Here is a 22,106-nt window from a genome sequence, read left to right on the forward strand (position 1 = left end):
CAACAATAAAAAACAAAAAAACTGTTGCACACACCGACTTCTGCACCTGCAATCAAAGATTTAATATTTGGTCTACATGTCACCTATGCATCAGCATCTGACCTAAAAATGACAGAAACAGTCCTTTTGTAGAGATTCTCAGGTGTTTCTGTGTTTGTCTTCTCCTTCCTGATGGACAGATTTAGCTGCTCACTTGTTGCTAAAGTAGCTAACAGTTACTGTTAGCAGGAAACAGAATCAGGCTCAGCAGCCTTCCAAGTCACGGAAGAAATGGTTCTCAAAATTAGGTGCACGAACCAGAATGGGCAGGTTCCATGTCGGCGGGAAAGGCCTCCCAGTGAACACAGCTGGATGGCTATCAACACTGAACCAACAAACTTCCCAAAAGATGAAATCTCACTTTATACAGTTCAGAATAAATTAAGAAAAGGAGAAGAAAATAAAAAATATTGTTGGATAAGTTGAAGGTTTAAACACTCAGAGATAACTCACAGATTTGTTTTGTTCTAAAACATCCAGAAATCTTATTTTTTGTTTTTACTAAACTGTTAGAGTTTGTTCTCTCTGCTGCTGCATGGAAAATCAAAAACACACACAGAGGAGGGGGTTCAGTGTGGAGCTGCAGTGGAGCCCTGTTCACACACACACACACACACACACACACACACACACACACACACACAGCCTGCTGCAAACACACACATCACTGCTGCAAACACACACACACACACAAACACAGCCTGCTGCAAACACACACATCACTGCTGAAAACACACACACACACACACACACACACACACACACACACACACACAGCCTGCTGCAAACACACACATCACTGCTGAAAACACACACACACACACACTGCTGCAAACACACACATCACTGCTGAAAACACACACACACACACACACACAGCCTGCTGCAAACACACACACACACACACACACAGCCTGCTGCAAACACACACACACACACACACACACACACACACACACACACACACACACACACACACACACACACAGCCTGCTGCAAAAACATACATCACTGCTGCAAACACACACAGCCTGCTGCAAACACACACACACACACACACACACACACACACACACACACAGCCTGCTGCAAACACACACACACACACACACACACACACACACAGCCTGCTGCAAACACACACACACACACACACACACACACACACACACACACACACACACACACACACACACACACACAGCCTGCTGCAAACACACACACACACACACACATCACTGCTGCAGGAAAACTGAACATGGCTGCAGCTCAGATGGACGAGTGGAAAAACAGATGAAGAGAAAAATGCTCAGTGACTGAGTGAGTCTGGGTTCTTTTTCTGTTACACTCTGAGGCTTTTGTTTGTTCAAATGCAAAGTACTGACACTGAGAACAGGAGGAAGAGGAGGAGGAGGAAGAGACAACAGGATGGAGAATTCAAACTGCAAAAGGGGAGTGAGAGAAGGAAGCAGGAAGAGAAACAAACACCAGAAAGAGAAGAAGAAGTAGACAGAGAAGCAGCAGAGTGCAGAGAGAAGAAGAAGAGATGTCGTGCGAGTAGTTTATGTTCTTGTTGTTGTTGGAGTTGATGAAGCTGCGGTGAGTCAGTCTGGGTGTGGTCACCAACACAGGCTCACTTAAAGGAACAGTACAAAGACTTTCATTCATTTGGTGTGGAGCAGCCGCACCCTTCACCTCGTCTGACTGGGCTCATATTTACATTAAGAGTTCATCCCGTTAACACACAGCTGCAGGGTTTAATCTGAGTCAGAAACTGAGTTCTTCAGCTGATTCTTCACTAAACACTGGTCAAACTCATCTACAGCTGCAACGATTAACTAAACATTCAATTAACAGCCAAATATTTTGATAATCAGTTAATCTTTTTGAGTCATTTTTAAGAAAAAAAGCCAAAATTCTCTGATTTCAGCTTCTTAAATGGGAATATTTTCTGGTTAACTGCAGTTCAGCAGCATTGTACAGTAATAAAATATTAATAATTATAATAGATGACTTGTTATCCCTTTTTCATGTCTGATACTGCAGTCTCAGGTACGTCCTGACACTGACACCAGGCTGATATTGTCTTTTTCCCGTCTCCTAAACAACTAAACCATTAATAATACAGTTGTATTGATGCACATTCAACCGCTATATTTTCAAAATCACAACATGTTCAAGTGCAACATCCAGATGAAAGAAAATATGTTTGTTTGGTTCACATCTCAATAAATATCACATCATCATCATCATCATTTTATTTATCTACTTATTTTTTGTGTCAATGAAAATTGTAATTTAAAAATGATCATTTTTGATCCCTGATGATTTTTGCAGTGACCCAGTGTTTGTTTCTAATCCATGGCAGCTTATTGCTGCAACACCTGAAAAAGAAAAATGGATGTGTATCACGTGATAACATGAAGAGTTTATGGTTAGAACAAGAGGTTTTTCATCTTATAGCAGGAGTTTTATTTCCAGGATTCTGTTTTGAGGATTGATGTGGCCTAAATTCATGGCAGCTTTTTTATCAGAGTGTGATGCATGTTGCAACTTTTTTAGGCCTGTTTTTTTTTTTTTTTTAACAATGACCTGATTTTTGTCTCTAATCCTTTTTTTGCAATGACATAACAGGACCAAAGGATAACTGCAAAAATCTGATTTATCTGTAGAAGAGGAAGAGCAGCTGGGGATATTACACAAAGAATAAAAACCTTTTTGGATTTTTTTGCCAGATATTTCTCTTTTGATTGTAAAATTCTAGGTGATAAAGTGATTTTGATGCTGATTGATCAGATTGGCCCGTCCTTAATAATGACTTTAACCAACTTGTATTTCTGATGCCAACTTGCAATGATAACAACAATCCATCAAGCTCATCCCAAACCTGCCCAAGACAAAACCCAACATGTCTTGGTTTGATGTTCTTTATCACAAAAACATCTTTATTTGATTTAACAACCTGCTTTGTTTCACTCTGATATCCTGCAGCAAATGTTAAATAAAAGCAGCACTGTGTCTGAGAGAGACAGCGTTCTTATGATGAGGATCTTAAATCGAGTATTTCTACAGTTTGGTGTGAAAAGCAGAGCGACAAACTGAACTCTGAAGCCTCAGAGAGCCACAGAACCAGCAGCAGGAAGAATCAGACTGCTGTGCCAGAAAGACAAACTTCTGCTGCTGCTGGTTCATCTGATTCACTCTGAATACAAAAGGAAAAACAAATGAGAGGATTAAACAATGAGCCTCAGATTAACTCCAACATTCAGGATGTGACCTGATGAGACGCCGTCATTAACACGTCAGACTGAGATGATGCTGCCTGAGGCTGAGAAACCGGTTTTAACATCTCACACACACACACACAGAGAGAGAGAGACACACACACACACACACACACACACACACACACGCACACACACACACACACATCCTGATTAATCCACTGCTGAAAATAGTCCAACAAATGCACCTTGTCGCAACTAAATATCTGTTTCAAAAGATGCACGTCTGATGACTTCACAGTAACAGTGATGGATGTTCTCAGGTCTGAAGGTTCTGATAAGAACATCTACAGAACCAACACTGACAGCAGCAGGGTTCAACAGATCAGTTTCCTGCTGGACAGTCACCTCCACAGCTGGAAACACCGACAGCAGAACAAACACAGTTAGTCATTACAGCTGCTGCAGCCTCAAACACACCACAACATGCAATACAACTGAGAAACTTATCATGATAGAGGAGTTTCATATCAGTCCATATCAATAATTATTGATCATGTAGGCTGTGACTGACAACATGTTGTGAGTGGACGCAGCTGAGGTGATAAAATGAGTAAAAATCACTTTGTTTGGTCAAATCCCCTGATATTGTGACAATATTGTGGGGATGACTATTGGTGTTTTCACAAAATATGAAAACAATGAGACTTTTTGATAAATAATCATCAGTCATGTGGAAATAATGACTGAGTGGGTAAAGACCAATGATAGAGCAGCTAGAACCGCAATGCAGCCTGTAAAACCAGCAGAAGACAAAACGTCTGTCATATCAGGATACAACAACATCTGATCCCATCTCACGCTGCAGCAGAAAACTTCATGACTTCATGTGATCTTATGGAAACAGATGTAAACAAACCGGAGACTGACGCGGTGCAACAGTTCAGTAAAACTGCAGTGAGGAAAACAGAAGCAGAAGTAAAACAAGTCTGGATGAGAAAAATGTTAATTTAAGCGTCAGTAAATGCAAGAAAACATGTTTGTTCATGGTGTATTTCTGCCTCTATAACCAGTACTGTTACTGCAACAAGTCCTACAGTCCTGCATGTTCTCACAGACAGACCAGTAAGAACCACAGCAGCACTGACGGTTTGAGCTGGACACAGTTTTTCTTCCTAAAGCCAGACTTTTCCTGCAGAGAGATTAACTCGCCTCAGGTTTCCTGCTGAGTGATCAGTGTGATTTTGAGCCCTGAGCAGCGTCCCGAAGGTTTCCTGGAAACATCCCATCACTGCTGTCGAGGAAACTACTACAAACTGTCTTAGCTAAACTCAGATCAGCTGCTGCAGACAAAGATGGACATGAACCATGAATAAATAAGTGATCAGCACTGAGATGTTCTCTAAACATTATTTTAGAACAACAGGTTCACCTCAGCTGAACTTTTTATCTGAATCCTGCAGACGACTTTTTGAGACGTCCTGCTGACAAACAAAGAAAAGTGTAGACAGGAGCTGAAACAGACCACACTGTCATAAAGGGACAGTTCACATTATTTGAAGTGTGGCTGTATGAGGTATTTCTCCATAGGCAGTGTATTACCCAGAATATCAGTTTAAGTTTACACTATATTTAGAATATTTTCAACTCTCTACCTTTCTGTCAGACAGACTTTTCTGACAGGAAACCACCATCACATAAGACAAATATCACTCTCTCTAAACCAACCAAACTCCACTGACAAAATCACTGACTTTATGTCACAGAACACAGGAGTTGTTGGTGTTTGTTTGTGTCATTGTGAGACATCAGTGTTTTAAAGGACAGTTCAGACTGACTTAAGTCTCACAACAACACAAACAAACAAACAGATGGAGGCAGCAGCAGACCAACACCTCCTGTGTTCTGTGAGATAAAACCGCTCATTTTACCAGTGGAGTTTGGTTGGTTTGCAGAAAGTTAATCTAAAGGTGATTTCACATCAGAAAAGTGGTGAAAATATTCTAAGTATGGATTATGTGGTTGTTCAGCTCCACAGTGTTTATAAAGTTAATAAATAGTAAATAAAAAACATCACCAGGATTCTGGAAACAGTCTGAATGAAGAACTGCGTCTCCTCTCATTTACTGATAGATGCAGTATTTGTTCTCTCTGTTCTTGTATCTGTGGAACTTTAATTTATCTGTGTTCTGTTGTTTCTGAAGCGAAACTCCTCCATCTATAATCCAACAGATTTCCTGTTCAACCAGTCGTCTGCAGTCTGGGTGTCTTTGTCCATGAAGACACAGTCTGTCTGTTTGCAGGTCACTCACTTCCTTTTGTTCTTTCTTCTCAGTTTTCTGTCTTTGTTTCAACCAAAGAACATTAATCATTTTAATAAGAATCAAGCTGTTGGTTGTTGCAGCTGCTTGAAATGTTGGTTAAAGTATAATTCTGCTTCCTCTCATTATTTTAATCCAGATGTTTGACTATTATTAGGCTTCTATTGTGTCAGATGATGATGATGATGATGTTTTTTGTTGTTTTATAGAAATTAAAGAAACGATTATTGTAGAAAATCTCACAATCAGCAGATTATTTGAAGACAATGAAAACTAAGAATTAGCTACAGCCCTACATTTATTTTTAGCCCTTTATTAAGTCACTTTGACAGTTCAGATGAAAAGACACCTCCTGAAATCTGCCACTTTTTATTACATTTCACAGGCCGGTTCTTCTGGTTTTACAGTCTGTACGTGTTCGTCAACACGAGGACAAAGGCTGCAGTTAATCCACCTACATATTAAAAATATAAACATCATATCGTGACAAATGTGACTAGAGTCATGACTTCAGTGTGAATTTTATTTTCTGATGTTGTTTGTTGTTTGTGATGCAGACGTGATGATTCTGCATCGATTCATGAATCTCAAAAATATATTTTCTAAATATCTTTTAACAACGTGACGTCGACCACGGCTCAACAACCAACATTAACCAACCAACCAACCTAACCCTACACAACCAACAGACAGAAAGACAGAGAGACAGAGACAGAAAGACAGAGAGACAGAGACAGAGAGACAGAGAGAGAGACAGAGAGAGAGAGACAGAAAGACAGAGACAGAGACAGAGAGACAGAGAGAGAGAGAGAGAGAGAGACAGAAAGACAGAGAGACAGAAAGACAGAGAGACAGAGACAGAAAGACAGAGAGACAGAGAGACTCACAGCTCAGAGTCCAGAACGCAGCTTTCACTCATTTATATGTTCTGTTATTTCTTTTCTTTTTCGTGTTTTCATTTTTGTTTTTGTTGTTCCATTTCTTTTTGTCTGTTTCTGGTTGGTTTTGATTCTTTTATACAGTTTGCTTGATTTTGAATCTTGTTCTTTGTTCTGTACTCGTCTTGTGAGACAGATGATGAATGATTGGTGAAATCCTCTCAACGTATTTTTACAGTGTGGTACTAGTACTTTTACTGCAGTGCGCACACACACACACACACACACACACACACACACACACACACACACACACACACACACACAGCTGAGCAGCCTGTCAACATTCCTGTCAGGGGAGGAGACCTCACCACCTTAAAAACACTTTAAACCTGCCTGACGAAGATCCATTCAACAATCACACTATTACATCATAATCCTACACACACACACACACACACACACACACACACACACACACACACACACACACACACACACACACACACACGAATGTAATAAAAACTAACATCTCTTAAAATTTGTTCCAGACTCTGGATGAAAAAAGTGTTGTCACTGTGTTGCTTTGTGTTTGTGTATAACCTGTCCTGGTTTTGTCCTGGTTTTGTCTTGTTGTTGTTGTTGTTGTTGTTGTTGTTGTTGTTTTTATCTCACACTGCAGCTTCATCACTGTTGTATTTTTTATCTGATCAATTTGGAAAATATCAATAAAGAAAAAAGAAACGTGTCATCACAATAACTCAGTTTATTTCACTTTAACGAGGCTAGACTTTGGTCAGCTGACACTGACATCATTTGGGCTGATTGATATTATCAAAGAACTACTTTGATTATTGATTGATCATTAAAGTCACTGTTAGGCTAAAATGTGAACTGAAAATCAAATGCATCAGTGTTAGAGCAGCGTGTTTCTGCTGCAGCGCCTCCAGGTGGAGACACTTTGAACTACTTCACATGCAGTCAGCTAGTTTGGTTCCCAACCTAAGGGGCAGGCCCCTCCAGAGGGTCACCAGATAAATCTGAGGGGTCGTCAGATGATTAATGGAAGAGGAAAGAAGAAGACTTTCTTTGCATTTATTCTCTAATATTTGATCATTTTCCTGGTTTCTTTCCTCTCTGACAGTAAACTGAATATCTTTGAGTTGTGGACAAAACAAGACATTTGAGGACGTCGTCTTGGACTCTGATCAACATTTTTCACCATTTTCTGACTTGTTATGGACCAAACAATTAATCAATTCATTCAGAAAGTAAACGTCAGATTAATCAATAATGAAAATAACTGTTAGTTGTAGCCCTAAAAAACAGCGAGAAAAGCCTGTTAAAATATTCCAGAGATTAAAGTGACTTCATCAAATGTCTCGTTTTGTTCAACCAACACTTTCAAATCCTACAAATATTAAATTTACCATCATGTAAGAGCAAAACATCATCACATCTGACATCCTGGAAATGTTGGAAATGTCACATTATTGGCATTTTCGCTTGAAAAAGGACTTAAAGCATTAATTTATTATCAAAAAACGAATTAATTAATTAATCATTGCAGTTTTACACAAAATAACAAAATGAAGTGTCCATCACAGTTTCAAACAAAGATGACGTCACAGAACCCAGAGATATTTCATGGATGATAGAAACCTGAAAATCCTCACACTGGAGGAACTGAATGTTTTTGTGGATTATTTCTGGACACTAGAGGTAGATCACCACGGTAACAATTAAAAAGATTAGAAACCACTGATTTAACTTTCTGCTTCAATCTTTATTTTACTGTAAGATCTCATTTGTAAAGTAACTAGCTGACAAATAAATGTAGTGGAGTAAAAGTAGGAAGTAGAAGAACATGGAAGTAGTGAAGTAAAGTTAAAGTACCTCAAAACTGCACTTCAGTAAATATATTCAGTCATTCAATCACTGAATTTTATTTAGTTTTGAATAATGTGTTGTTTTGCTGCTGTAATTTCTATTCTTGAAAAATATTTGATTTATTCTCGTTTGTTTTTTTTTATCATGTTGTTTTAATTTTGCCATGTGAAGCACTTTGGGCTGTGTGGAGCTGCAACGATTGATTGGTTATAGATCACTGATCAGCTTTTAAATTAATGTATTATTTTGATCACTGATTAATCGTTTTGGGTCACTGTTTAATTTAAAAACAAGTCAAGTCTATGATTTTAGCTTATTATATGTGAATATTTTCTGGTTTCTTTACTCCTCTCTGACAGTAAACTGAATTTAAGCAAATCATCTTAAACTTTAGGAAACATTTTCCACAAATTAAACATTTTATGGACCAAAACAATTAATCTCGATTATTTCCTGCTTTTAATTGATTACTACTGTAGTTATCAAACATATTGATACTATTAGTTTGCATCAATTTCTTCGTTTATTAATTTTGTGTTTTCAATAACTTTATTTAGATGGAAGCTTCAAGTGATCCCTCTTGTATTATTTATTATTTATTATTATGTGTTAATTGTGCAAAATCAAACTTAATTATTAAAACTAAAGGAAAAGGAAAAGTGCAATACTTAAGTAAATGTACTCAGTTACTTTCCACCACTGTTTTTCCTGATCCTGTGTCAGTGTAATCTGTCCCTGGTCCCTGGTCCCGGGGCTCAGGTGCAGTCTCACCTCCCTTGCAGGGCGTCCTGTGCTGGCTGTGCTGGGCCCGGTAGCCCTCGATCACCTCCCACTCCCCGGAGTCTCTCTTGATGGGGAAGCTGACGCTCAGGACGTGGTTACAGGGTTTGATGATCTTCAGGATCCCGCGGACTCTCTTCCTCTTCTGCTCGGGGCTCTCCCGGGTCTTCAGGCCCTCCACCAGCTTGTCCTCCACGATCGCGGCTCCCCGGTCGAAGAAGCCCTCCACCATGGTGAAGAAGTTCGGGTCGTCGTCCCGGTCCACGGCCTGGCTGTAGCCGCGGCAGCGCAGCGCGGAGGCGGCCGCCGGGAGAGCCGACTCGGCGGCGGAGGCAGAGCCCAGGACGCTGCCCGCTCCCCGGGTGAGTAGCTCACCGAAGTACCGGTACATTTTGACGGTTTTAGTGAAGTTTGCGGTCCCGGGGAGAAGAGTGAGCCAGAGCAGAGCAGCACAGTGTCAGGGGGAGAAACACAGAAAGTTTACCGCAGCAGCGGCTCCTCCTTCATGCCGCTGCCGCTGCCGCCCCTTCCTGTTCAACCACACCGCTGCCTGTGCACGTGCGGCTGCGTCTATTTAAACTAAACGCAAAATAACACCAGACAGTTTTAATCATCATGAGGGTCGTTTCCAGAAGGAAACCCCAGAGCCGCGAAAGATCTCGCGCGAGTTAACAAACTTAACCCAATCCATGACTTTTCCCTAACCGTAACTACATGTTTTCTGTCCCTGTCCCTACCCAGATTTTACCATAGTATTGTTACATTAGTAAACATAACCGAGTCGTACACCGCACACAATTAAAAAGGAATGCGTGCATATGTCGCGAGAGTTTCACAAATACAGGGTTTCCTTCTGGACATGACCCCTCGTGTGGGCTAATGTTAGCTAAACTTTAGCAATTTAAAACAGTTTGCAAACTTCTCCATACGCCACTGTGAAACACAAAAGAACTCAGTAAATGCAAGCTAAGATGAGAAATGCTAAGACTATATCCAAGAACATTTTAACTGAAAATAATTTCCGCAGTTTTATGATTGTTTAGCTAGCACCAACCGAGCTAGAATTGGTTCATGTCTAGAAGGGAACTCTTCATTTGCGAAACCCTCGCGAGATGTCTACACGTTGTTTCTGTATTGTGAAAGTTGCATGTAGTTCTGTTTTATGATGAGACGACACTATGCTTGAGGTTTGAGTAGATCTGGGGACATAAAATCCGTTGTTTGGGTTAGAGAAAGATCCAGGTTAGGGTTAAAATGATCATTCTCGCGAGATCTTTCGCGGGTCTGGGGTTCCCTTTAAACAGGATATCTGGCATCGCCGTGTGGGCTAATCGTAGCTAAACTTTAGCACTTTAGAACCGTCTGTAATCTTGTTTATACGCAGCTGAAAGACAAATAAAGTTGCCCTAAATGGAAACAAAGACGTGAAAAATGAAGATTATATCTTAGAAATGTACATTTTCCGCTTATTTTACATATTTTCCGCAATTTTATTGTTGTTTAAGCTAGCGTCAGGAGTGGTACCGGTTACAACTTTCAAAATAAAAGCACACATCGATAAAACTTTTCTAGTTTTGGAGTGATATTGAAATATGTTAGTTAATTTAACATTTTATGCATTCCAGCACAAACTGACATTTAATCATAGGTGGAAGTAACTAATTACACCGGCTTAATTTTGTGTGTATTCAAAACAACAAAGAAAAGAAAAAGAACTAAAACACACACACACACACACACACACAAACGTGGGAACACAAAACACAAAAATAAAATAGAATCAAACAAAGCAGAAAAGGCATGTAACACAAACAAGTTGCATAAAATTGAATCATGATGGGATGAGAACTATAAATAGTATTATAATATTTTGTTTCATAGTTTTAGAATCAATTCAGACATTTTGTTATTTGAAACAACTTCATAAAAAGAGCATTAAACACGTAGTTCGAGCTTTTATTTTGAAAGTAAATAGCTTTTTAAAGGCTGCGTTTAAATTTTCCTCATGCGGGTTCCCGTTTCTGGCTCGGGAGCGCGCCTCGTCATTGACTCATCTAATAAAGTGAACTCTAAACTGTTTGAAGCATCTATATAAAAATAATATTTTACTTCTATAAAATGTTCTTTAAATATATGAAATAAAGTTTAAGATGGAACTAATTCATATATTTCATCTAAAAATAAGACAGCTGTGTGTGTGTGTGTGTGTGTGTGTGTGAGTGTGAGAGAGAGAGGTTTTAAATGTCTTCTTCTCTAAATTTAGAGTCCTCGGTCATTAAATGTTGGCGTTTATATGATCTGTCTGTCTCACACTGTGTGTTTCAGTAGTCAAACCTCAGATCCATCTGGAAGCCTGAGGAGAAAAACACAGACCAACAATCAGGAGTAGAACAAATAAAATAATCATTATAAGATCATGAGTCAAAATTCAGATTTTTCTCATGAAGTATAAATCAACACATTCAGATAAAATGATGATGTTTCATCACAGGTTAAACTTTTTTATTCCTCGGGAGAAATTCACAAACTATCCATCAGATAAAGTTTATGAAGGAGTTAAAACATTAAAGTGATGAACACATTAATGCAGCATTAATTATAAGAAAAAATATCATATATTGTTATGAAATGGGCTGTTCTGTGTAAAGAGTCACTTTACTTTTGGTACTTTTCGTATATTTCAGTGTTTATATATGTATTTGTTGTGTGGCATCTGGATGAACATCTGGATGTGTTGAAGTGTGCGGCCTGTAGGGGGCGACAGCAGGGATTCACTCTGTCAGTGTGGTCAGTTTCTGAGAAGGAAACATATCAGCAGCATCAGGTTTCATCAGGTCAAACATAAAGACAGGGAGATGTCCTGTGACACATTCTGATGATGTCACAGGTTAAACTGGACGAAATGGTGTCCACGCGTCTCTGCCGGGGACATGTGCTGCACGTCCAGCTGAGGGGAGCAGTTCTGGTCACGTATCAGCTGACCGACAGCAGCAGGTGGAGGAAGATGAGAGAAACTGACAGTAACTGAGACTGAACACAGACACACGAGTGAGGAGGAGGGTCGGGGCCCCGGGGCCGACCTGTGGACGGAGAGCAGGTGGAGCCATAAAGGTGTCACACAGGAGCCCAGAGCGAGGCTCATTAACTATGTGGAGCTGCACAGGAAAATTTAAAAAGACAAGGAGGACAGAAAATAACACCTGAGTGACACCTGCTGCTTTTTAATGACCAGCAACCAGAGCTAGAGAGTAACTGAGTACATTTACTCAGGATTGTAACTGAGTACACTTCTGAGGTGAATCATTACAATATCAGAAAACTAGACTATTCTAAAAATATCCACACAAGAGTTATCAGGGAACGTACTGAGAAATATCTGAAAAATCTGTAATACAACAGCTTTACATACATATATACAATAAAATATTCTGAAAAAAGTAGGAAAGAAATGTTAGAGAAAGTAAAACCTATAAAATTATATCAGTAAAATATACAAATATTATCAGGGAAAGTGTCTAAAAAATGCCCCAAATAATATCAATAAAATATACAAAAATGTCTGGAAAATATGTGTAAGACATATGAGGGAAAGTAAAATATTTTATTTGATTTTAATCTATAAAATAATAACAGTAAAATATAAAAAATGATGAGAATATGTCACAAAAAATCCCCAAAATGAAATCAGTTTCACCGTCCTGAACCCCGACCGCTGCAGAGGAGCTGGAAGAGACGGAAAGATCAGACTCAGACGTGTTCTTCAGATACCAGACAAATACTGCAGTCTGATAGATCCACTCCAATCAGCAGCTGAACTAAATTAACTAAACTAAACTAAACTAAACTAAACTAAAAATGAAACAAAAAACAACAAACAAAAATGGTCATCTACTGAGTGGCTGTAAAAAAATTTTTAATATTTTCTGGTGAATAAAAAGTTAATTTTGAACTCTTCAGTTAACTGATGTTTACTCGAATACTTTTACTTGAGTAAAACTTTTTTAAAGTAACAGTACTTTTACTTGAGTACTGTGTCTGTGTGGCGGAACAGGTGTCTCAGGTAGGTAGAGTCTGTAGAGGCGTGTCTGACTGTCAGCAGCAGGTTGGACAGATGTGATCACCTGATGATGATGATGATGATGATGATCCTTCAGTCTTTTGTTCACAGTCTGTTTTAATCTGACATGTTTCATCTTTATTTAAGTCTTTTTTGATCAGTTTTCACATTGATCTTCTTCACTCACTTTTTGAATTCATTTTTAAAGTGTTGTTGTTTCTGCCCCCTACAGGCTGAACTGTTCACTACAGCCACAACTCAACGTCCTCGTCATCAACACGTCCACTGAGACACGGAGTTTATGGACGCCACAGCAACGAACTGTGTTGTGTAAATTATATTCTTTACAGCCTCTGGCACATAAAATGAGATAGATGTCGGACCAAATTTGGCCCGCGGGCCTCGGGTTTGACACCTGTTTCAGAGAGTCCTTTTATTGTGATCAGTCCAAACACACCTGTACAATAATCCAGCTGTTTAATCAGCATCTGTGTGTCACACCTGTCGGCTGGAGACCAGTCTGATAACTGGAGACCAGTCTGATAACTGGAGACCAGTCTGATAACTGGAGACCAGTCTGACTGATTAAATCAGTGTCCTGCATGTCTCAGATGTCTCTCTGCTCCAGCACAGCTGATTCAGTTGATCAGCTCGTTGATCAGGTTTCTGCAGAGACGTGATAACGAGCTGATCATCTGAATCAGGTGTGTTGGAGCAGAGAGATACCTGAGACATGCAGGACAGTGGACCCTGAGGACACGGACTGGGACACGCTGGTTTGAACCCCTTCAGGATGCATGTTTAAGCTGTAAATCGTGTCTTAACCTCACCGCCACCTCCCCCGGCATCCTGCCGTCTGATTGGTGGAGCTGGTTATTGTTCCCAGCTGTGAAACACACCGTCTACATGAGGCTTCATGTTCTGCTGTTCTCCTCACTGTGAGCTGCTTCTGCTGAGTCATGGTTCTATAAGAACCCGACATGTTCAGTTTGGAACACAGAGACGTTTGTCTTTTGTTTTCTGTGATTCTGAGTAAAAACATGCAGCTGTGAAGAAAAAGATCCAGAATCCTCTCTGTTCTTAATGACCACATTTATTTTCATCATTTCTTTTTCATGCATTTAAAGGCATTTTCATTTATTTATCAAGTCATTAATTTATTTCTTTATTTTCTTTTTATTTTGACAGTGATCCTCCACACGAAGAGACCAAAATAATAATAATGTTTTTATTAATTGATAAATTTGATACTTGATTAATAATGTTAGGTTGTGTGAAACAAAACCTGCTGATAAAATGAAAAAAACTCTTCTGTCAGAGGGTTTAAATCTGTTTTTTTTTTTTTTGTCCATATTTGTGTCCTCAGCAGGCGTCCTCATCATGAGTGACCGTCCGTCAAAGATCCACGTCTTCCTGGGGGCTCCTCCTCCCTCCTTGGGCCCAGCCTCGGGGTCTGGAGCTGGGGAGGACGGTGAGGAACGTCCCCCTGCTGAGTGGAGACACCTGGAGCTCACCTGGAGGGACGGACGTCTGAGGCCTCCAGCAGGTGAGGCGTTCAAGGACCACACGGAGAAACAGAATTTTTATTTCTGTTTAAATCAGAATCTCAACCACTGAAACAGTTTTTAGTTTTGTTTTAGTTTATTTATTCGTGCTATTTTGTTTTATAAGTATGTCAGTTTTTATCATTGTTCTGTGTAAAGACAGACACGAGACAGGAAGTGATTTGGACATTTCACTCTCAGTTAGTTTTCTTAACTGTTGACCTTCACAGAAGTGAAAAAAAAACAAAACATGTTTTAATTTTTCAGACGAAGCTGAAAATGAAGCGAGAACCAGCAGGATGGATCGATCTGTGGCGAGTTTACAAAACCAGGACGATGAAACAAACACTGACCAGGACAAACTGTCCTTGAAAGCTGATTGGACCTCAGAGGCGTCACGAGGACGAGAAGAACGATCAGATAAAGACGATCAGAACAAAGATGAAGATCAGTGTTCGTCTTCTGTCCATGAATATCTGGACAGATGTTTCCCTGCAGGACCTGAACCTCCACACCAGCCACTGCCACCCGTCCCTCCTCTGTCCACTCAGACTCACTTCCTGTCCACGTGGACCCTCAGTCAGGCCTTAATCCTGAGAGGCAGACGTAGCATCCAATCAGCATCCAGCCCTGAGAAGACCCCGCCTCCTCAGACCCCACCTAAACAAACCCCAGCGTCCGTGTCCTCCAGCACCCCGGAGCTCTTCAGCCCCATGGCGCCGTCACCTGGAGGCTCCGCCGAGCTCTTCAGCCCGCTGAGCCCCTCCCCGAGGGCAGAGGAAGGGGGCGTGGTCATTGAGGCCACCACAGACGGCGTGCTGTGTTCCCAGGAGGCCGAGCAGTCCATAACCTCCCCTGATTCCAAGAGAGCTCGGCTCTCAGAGGACGTCAGGACTGAAGCATCTGTGGCACCATTGAACACCGCCGCCGCCGCCGCCGCCGCCGGGCTCTGCGGTCCCACCACACTTCTGATCCGCTGTGACAAACAGGGGGCGCGGTACTCTGTCCTGGTGGCGGTGGTTCACCCCTGTCACCTGAAGGAGGTCAAGGTGAGTCACTGATCAACCTTAACATTAATTTATTCAAATTTAAAATAATTATCAGACATTCTATAAAACAAAGGTGTGTTTTAGTTTTTTCTAAATACTTTCTGCATTAAATTTTTTTGTTTTGTTAACGAGTTTGGATCTTTGGATTAAAGGTGAAATCTGGACCAGCAGCAGGGACCTTAATTCCTCTGGCGTCCATCGTGGTAACGGACCAATCAGGTGTTGAGATGAAGGTGGTGCTGTGGCGTCGAGCGGCGTTCTGGGCGTTGACAGTCAGTCCTGGAGACGTTCTGCTCATCACAGGTACAGAAGTTCTAAATCTGATGACGTGGTGTGGACGGCGTCTCTTCGTCTCAGGGTGCGTTGGTTGTTGATGGCGTTGTCGTCTCCGTTCAGGCCTGCAGGTGAATGAAGACAGGTGGAGAGGAGAGACGGTGCTGCAGTCGACCTTCAGCAGCAAACTGCTCAACCTGGGACAGATCACCTCTTCCACCTGTCCACCAGGTACTCCTCAGCTCCACCTGTGACCAATCAGCAGCCTCCTCCTCCTCAGCTGACGCTCTCTCTCTCTCTCCAGCTCCCCAGCATGTTAATGCTCGCTCTCTCACCTCTCTGTGTGACTTTCTTCGGGAGCGGCGCCCCCTGCTGGTGTCTCTAAACCTCCGCCCCCCTCAGGACCTGAACCGCCTCCCCTACGCCACCCTGAGGTCACTGAAGGTCAACACGCTGGTTCACGCCCTGCTACGTGTCACACACGCACACATGAGCACAGGTGAGAGAGTGACAGGTGTCAGGTGACCGTGGTGACAGTTAACACAGCAGCATTATGGGTAACACGCTTATAATCAGATTTTGTAAATAACATTTCTGTTTATTTTTGGACAGTTTTAATAAAGTGTCATCAGCATAGAAGCTGATATTTGTCATTTTAATTTTATGGATGCTTGTTAGCGTGGCGCAGTGAGGCGGAGTCTCGCTGCAGGTCGGCTGTTCAGCTGAACGCCGTTCTGACTGTGGAGCAGCCAGACGGTCAACAGGGGGCGCTGCTGCTGTGGGGAGCAGCTGTGGACTGGCTGCCCCGCTTCAACCAAGACAAAGGTACAAACGCACTTTGATTCCTCTTAAAGAGACAGTTCAGATTATTTGTAGTGTGGTTCTATGAGGTACCTTCAGTAGATGGAGGTGGACACGCCTCCACTTTAGAGAAGCAGCACGAGTCCTGGTACAGGAAGCTACGCAATGTCCTGCTGTGGACAGGGCGTAGACAGGGTCAGCAGCAGTTAAAGTGTGCACTATATTTAGAAGATTTTCCCTCTTTATCTTTCTGTCAGATCGACTTTTCTGACAGGAAGCCGCCCTTATATAGGACAAATATCACTCTCTACAAACCAACCAAACTCCATTGATAAAATCAGTAATTTTATCTCACAGAACACAGGAGTTGTTGGTCTCTTGCTGCCTCCATTTGTTAGTTTGTTTGTGAGAATGTGAGACTTCAGTCAATCTAAACCAACTCTTTAAAATACCAAAGTCTCACAATAACACAAACAAACTAACAGATGGACCAACATCTCCTGTGTTCTGTGAGGTAAAATGACTGATTTTGTGAATGGAGTTTGGTTGGTTTGTAGAGTGTGATATTTGTTTTATATAACGGTGGTTTCCTGTCAGAACAGTCTGTCTGACAGAAAGATAAAGTGGTGAAAATATTTTAAATATAGCAGGGATGTAACGATACCAAAAAGTCATGACACAAAACAATATTTATTGGGATATTAAAAAACAAGAAGTTTGTGCAGCATTTTTTGTTAATCTAAAATTTGTTTTAAACTTTAAATGCTTCTGGCTTCCTTCTTTAATAAAATAAAATAAAATAAAATAAAATAAAAGTAGGCGGCCACAACATAAGTGTGAAAAATTCTGTTAAACATCCTCTGTGTCCTTCAGCGGCTGTCTGGGACTTCCACGTCCTCCTGGTGAGGGACAGTTTGACCACAGACCTTCCTGAGCTTCACTCCACCCCCTGGAGCTCCGTCCAGCGTCTGGATCCCGCTGACCGCCGAGCGCAGGACTTCCTCCAACCACGAGGCGTTCGGACAGGAAACAGTTTAGAGCTGGACCTCGACACGCTGCTGTCTCAGAAATACAGCGGTGAGGAAAAAAACATGGAAAAGGAAACATTTCTGTTTACATGTGATGAAAAGTGAAGAACCTAAAATTAAACCCTGAGGAACTCCGTCTCTCCTCCACCAGGTGACGTGGAGCTCAGAGTCCAGGTCTCCGCCTTCCGCTTCCAGGACTCTCTGCCCTCCCAGAATGCACCACAGCCAGTCCTGGACAGCTCCACTCCGTTGGATGGTATTCTGGCGGCGCTGAGCGGTGACGTCACCTACACCGGCTGCGGACGCTGCTCCGCCGAGCTCGATACCGACGCCAACGGCATCTATGCCCCCTGTTACCCCTGTCTGCCCCATACCGCCGTACGCCGCTACTACAGGTGAGAATGACATCATCACCATGACGATATTATTGTTATGGATGTTTCAGGGTGCCAGCATTTAGTTTAATACAGTATCAGCACACATGATGTCCAAATCTCAAACTTCGTTTTGACAAGAAATTATCGATTTTATTGATTATCGTTTAATAATTTTATAGGCAGCACTTTGTGTTTATGATACTTTTTCTGAATCCAGGTTTAATATAAAAATATATTTTAGTCAGTGACATTTTAGGAAATCCTCTTTGTGTAAACATGCGTACATTTACAAAAAAGACAAACATTTATACGTCATTATATAATTTAGTTCAACAGTAAGTAACAGTAAACATATCATGTTTATTTCATTACTTAATTATTGCAAACTTTCACTTTTTAATTAGTTTTCACTCCATGAACTGTTATTGCAACTTTTTAATTTTTATCTTGTGTGTTTTATTAATGAATTCAGATATTTATTTTTATAACTGAAGCTGGAAAAAAAATAAACAAAACAGAAACAAACAATAAATAATGAACAGACTTTCAATGAGAAACATAAATTAACATTTGATATCTGAAAAGAAGCAGGAAGAAGCAGCATGCTTATCTACCTCTGATCTATAATAATCAATCAATAATCAATAATCTATTACATAACATTACATGACACTGAAATTTAAAATGGTGTGTGTGTGTGTGTGTGTGTGTGTGTGTGTTTGTGTGTGTGTGTGTGTGTGTGAGTGTGTGTGTGTGTGTGTGTGTGTGTGTGTGTGTGTGTGTGTGTGTGTGTGTGTGTGTGTGTGTTCCAGGTCAGGTGTGCTGACAGTGAGTGGGCGGGGCAGCCGTCAGGTGTGTGTTCAGGTTCCTCCTGTTCCGCTGCAGAACATCCTCATGGCTCCACCTGATAAACTGCACAGGAGCTCAGGTGAGACACACAGGAGGAGTAATCAGTTACTTTACTCAAGTAAAAGTACCAAAAGTACTTCTAACACTATAAAAAATACTGAGTTATAAATAAAATATCCTCTGTTGTTGAGGTGGAACTCTGCTGATTATTTTCTCCAATAAGGGATCAATTGATTGATTGATTGGTTTGTAAAAATTCTGCTGCCACAGTGAGTCAGAGCCCAGAGTGACAATTATTACAATCAGTCAAAGGAAAAGCAGCAAATCTTCAGCTGTCAATTATCTCTCAATAATTGATTAATTGACTATTTTCTTTTCCAGCTGTTCTTGTTTGGTAAACAAAAATATACATTTAATCAATTCTTCACGTGTTTTGTGTGTAAAAGTCTGTAAAGTAACTGAATCTGTCAGATAAATGTGGAATTAAAGGACAATATTTTCCTCTGAGAGGTGGAGGAGAAAGAAAAACACTCAGGTAACAACCTTAAATTTATACTTCAGTTCAATACTTGAGTAAATGTACTTAGTTACATTCCATCACTTATATGTAATCATAATTCAGTTCAGTGACACAAAATGCATGAAATGAAACATTGAGAGATTCTCTGACGCCCCCTGCTGGTGAAAAACATACATACAGATTAATAACAAGAACTGAAGCTGAGATCAGAGAATCTGGACGAGTTTCTTAAAAAACAAAACAAAACTGAATAATAATTAATAGACAGTTAATCAGTTAATTATTGCGGCTCTGCATCGTTAAAATCAGACCTTTAGTATTTTTTCACTGAGAATAATGATGTAAAAATTATTATTCCCTCTAATATAAAAATCATAATTACATTTTTTTTCTGAATTGTTCAGCCTCATTATAAAGGCAGAGCAGTTTCTCAGGGCTGCAGGTGAACAGGTGTTCCTAATAAAGTGGCTCCTGAGTGTAAACATCGTGCTGCTGCGAGGTAGAGAGCAGACAGGAGGCTGAAACAGAGCAGTGTACCTGCTGTGTGTCACTCTGCTGTCATTTGATTAAACAAATGTGAGTGAATGAATGTATGAAAAGCAGCTGGAACATGTGAAGAGAGCTCACCTGTTCTCACCCTGATCAGACACACAGTTTGGTTTCACCTGTGCAGGTGAGCTCACATTAAGTAGTAAACACTTAAAAACTAAAACTTATAAATTGATGCTTTACGCATGAAATAATTGTTTTTTATTCTTAAAATTTATCTGTTCTGTAAAAATAAAACTCATGATCTGAAGTCAGTTTCCTTTTCTAGACTTTCAAGTTTTGAATCAAACAAACTTTCAAAACTTTGAGAAAGTTTTGAAACAAAACAAAGTTTTTTCTTTTACTTTTCTTCTTTAGATACAATTTTTATCCTATAAGAATCATATTTTAAAAATTGTTCACAATTAAATTAAAATTATCTCAACAAACATTATTAGTTGTAAAACTTTTTAAAAACTTGAGTTTTGTTCAAAACTAAAAAAAAATCTGTTGAATTAAGCTGCTTTGAAAGTTTTCTCAGTGTTTTTGTTTTTACAGTGTTTTAACTTGTTACAGTGAGACGTGTGACTGAAAACTCTGAGCTGCATTTACTGAAAATATCTGAGTTGCTTTAGTCAAATAGAAAAACTCCCATGATCCTCTAAGGTCTCCTCCTCTTCCTCTTCCTCTTCCTCCTCCTCCTCCTCCTCTTCCTCCTTCTCCTCCTCCTCCTCCTCCTCTTCCTCTTCCTCTTCCTGCTCCTCCTCCTCCTCCTCCTCCTCCTCCTCCTCTTCCTCTTCCTCCTCCTCTTCCTCCTCCCCTTCCTCCTCCTCCTCCTCTTCCTCCTCCTCCTCCTCTTCCTCTTCCTCCTCCTCTCAGCTCCGGGTTCAGAGGTGAAACACATCCAGGTGGCAGCAGAGAGGATCCTCTTTCTCCTCTCCCTCCCAGCAAAAATCGTCACCATCACCGTCCGGAGCCACTTCCTGTGTGACGAGAACAGCGTCCCCATCAGTCAGGACTTCACCCTGCTGAACCTTCAGTTCCCCAGCTGATGAACTACAGATCCCAGCAGCCTCGGCGATCAGGGCCCGGTCCAACCATGTGACGTCAAACCGTGATGAAACATGTCGGCTTATTCGTGATTTAATAAAAGATTTTTATTTTCATAAAACAGAGTGAGCTGTCAGTTTACTATTTTTACAGAACAACATTGTTGTTCCTGACCTGCAGCTGCTGTCAGTTCAAAGAATTTACCAATTGATTAATTGATTACTTGAGAATATTGATTAATGGTCGATAATGAAAATAATCATTGGTTGCAGCCGTTTATTCTTTAAACTCAGCAGAATGGTTTCACGTAGAAACTGTGTCTGTAAAGAAAAACCCATAAAACCCATTTTCATTCAGATATGTGGAGGTCAGAGGTCAGCAGACATCTTTGAAAATGGATGGATGTTTTTTTTCCTTTTCCAAACTCTAGCCTAACTTTGTAGTTATTTATCCGACTTCCTGAGCTAGCATGAACTTTCACCTTTAAAGCCTCCTTCAGCCTCTGGAAGATAATAATGTCGTCCACAGACGCAGACGTGGAGCTGAAGAGGTTTTAACTGTCAATAAACCAAATCTTATCACAGATTTGACTTTTACTGAAGCTCATTTGGCAACTAATTAATATTCACTAACTTCTGCAGACTAATTATAGAGCACTGGATTTAAAACTATCATAAAACCATTTAAAACACTGGAAATATACAGAATACATACACATACACACAATATAAAATATAATTATGTCGGTGTGTCATATAAATAGAACAGTAGATCATCTGCAAACAAACTGATTTTCCTGGTTGATTTATTTCTTATCTATAAAACATAAAACTATAAAAAATGGATCTGACAACTGATATTTACTGTTTTGTTCATCCAGTCAAATATATGAACTACA

General features: G+C 40.5%; 2 protein-coding genes across 3 annotated transcripts in view; one reads left to right on the forward strand and one right to left on the reverse strand.

The window, feature by feature from the left end:
- Positions 1 to 9,723, reverse strand: part of LOC146314973 (glutamate dehydrogenase, mitochondrial-like) — a 21,738-nt gene extending 12,015 nt beyond the window's left edge. Inside the window, exon 1 of the mRNA XM_084736369.1 lies at positions 9,124 to 9,723. Coding sequence (XP_084592495.1) covers positions 9,124 to 9,523 — 400 coding nt within the window. The 5' untranslated portion in view covers positions 9,524 to 9,723. The remainder of the gene's footprint in view (positions 1 to 9,123) is intronic.
- Positions 9,360 to 21,329, forward strand: shld2 (shieldin complex subunit 2). 2 transcript variants are annotated; one of them, XM_084736366.1, is made up of 11 exons: positions 9,360 to 9,494; positions 14,556 to 14,735; positions 15,001 to 15,782; positions 15,935 to 16,085; positions 16,179 to 16,286; positions 16,360 to 16,554; positions 16,734 to 16,880; positions 17,730 to 17,933; positions 18,036 to 18,279; positions 19,074 to 19,189; positions 21,038 to 21,329. In XM_084736366.1, the coding sequence occupies exons 2-11, from the start codon at positions 14,570 to 14,572 to the stop codon at positions 21,208 to 21,210; spliced, it is 2,286 nt and encodes a 761-aa protein (XP_084592492.1). In that variant the 5' UTR covers positions 9,360 to 9,494; positions 14,556 to 14,569; the 3' UTR covers positions 21,211 to 21,329. The 2 variants fall into 2 exon arrangements, with proteins under 2 accessions (XP_084592492.1, XP_084592493.1); XM_084736367.1 differs by having other exon boundaries at positions 9,362 to 9,494; positions 14,559 to 14,735.
- The last annotated feature ends 777 nt before the right edge of the window (positions 21,330 to 22,106 follow it).

The sequence above is a fragment of the Lutjanus erythropterus genome, chromosome 14 (assembly GCF_056507025.1).
Source record: "Lutjanus erythropterus isolate fLutEry1 chromosome 14, fLutEry1.hap2, whole genome shotgun sequence".
NCBI classification, from domain to species: domain Eukaryota; kingdom Metazoa; phylum Chordata; class Actinopteri; order Lutjaniformes; family Lutjanidae; genus Lutjanus; species Lutjanus erythropterus.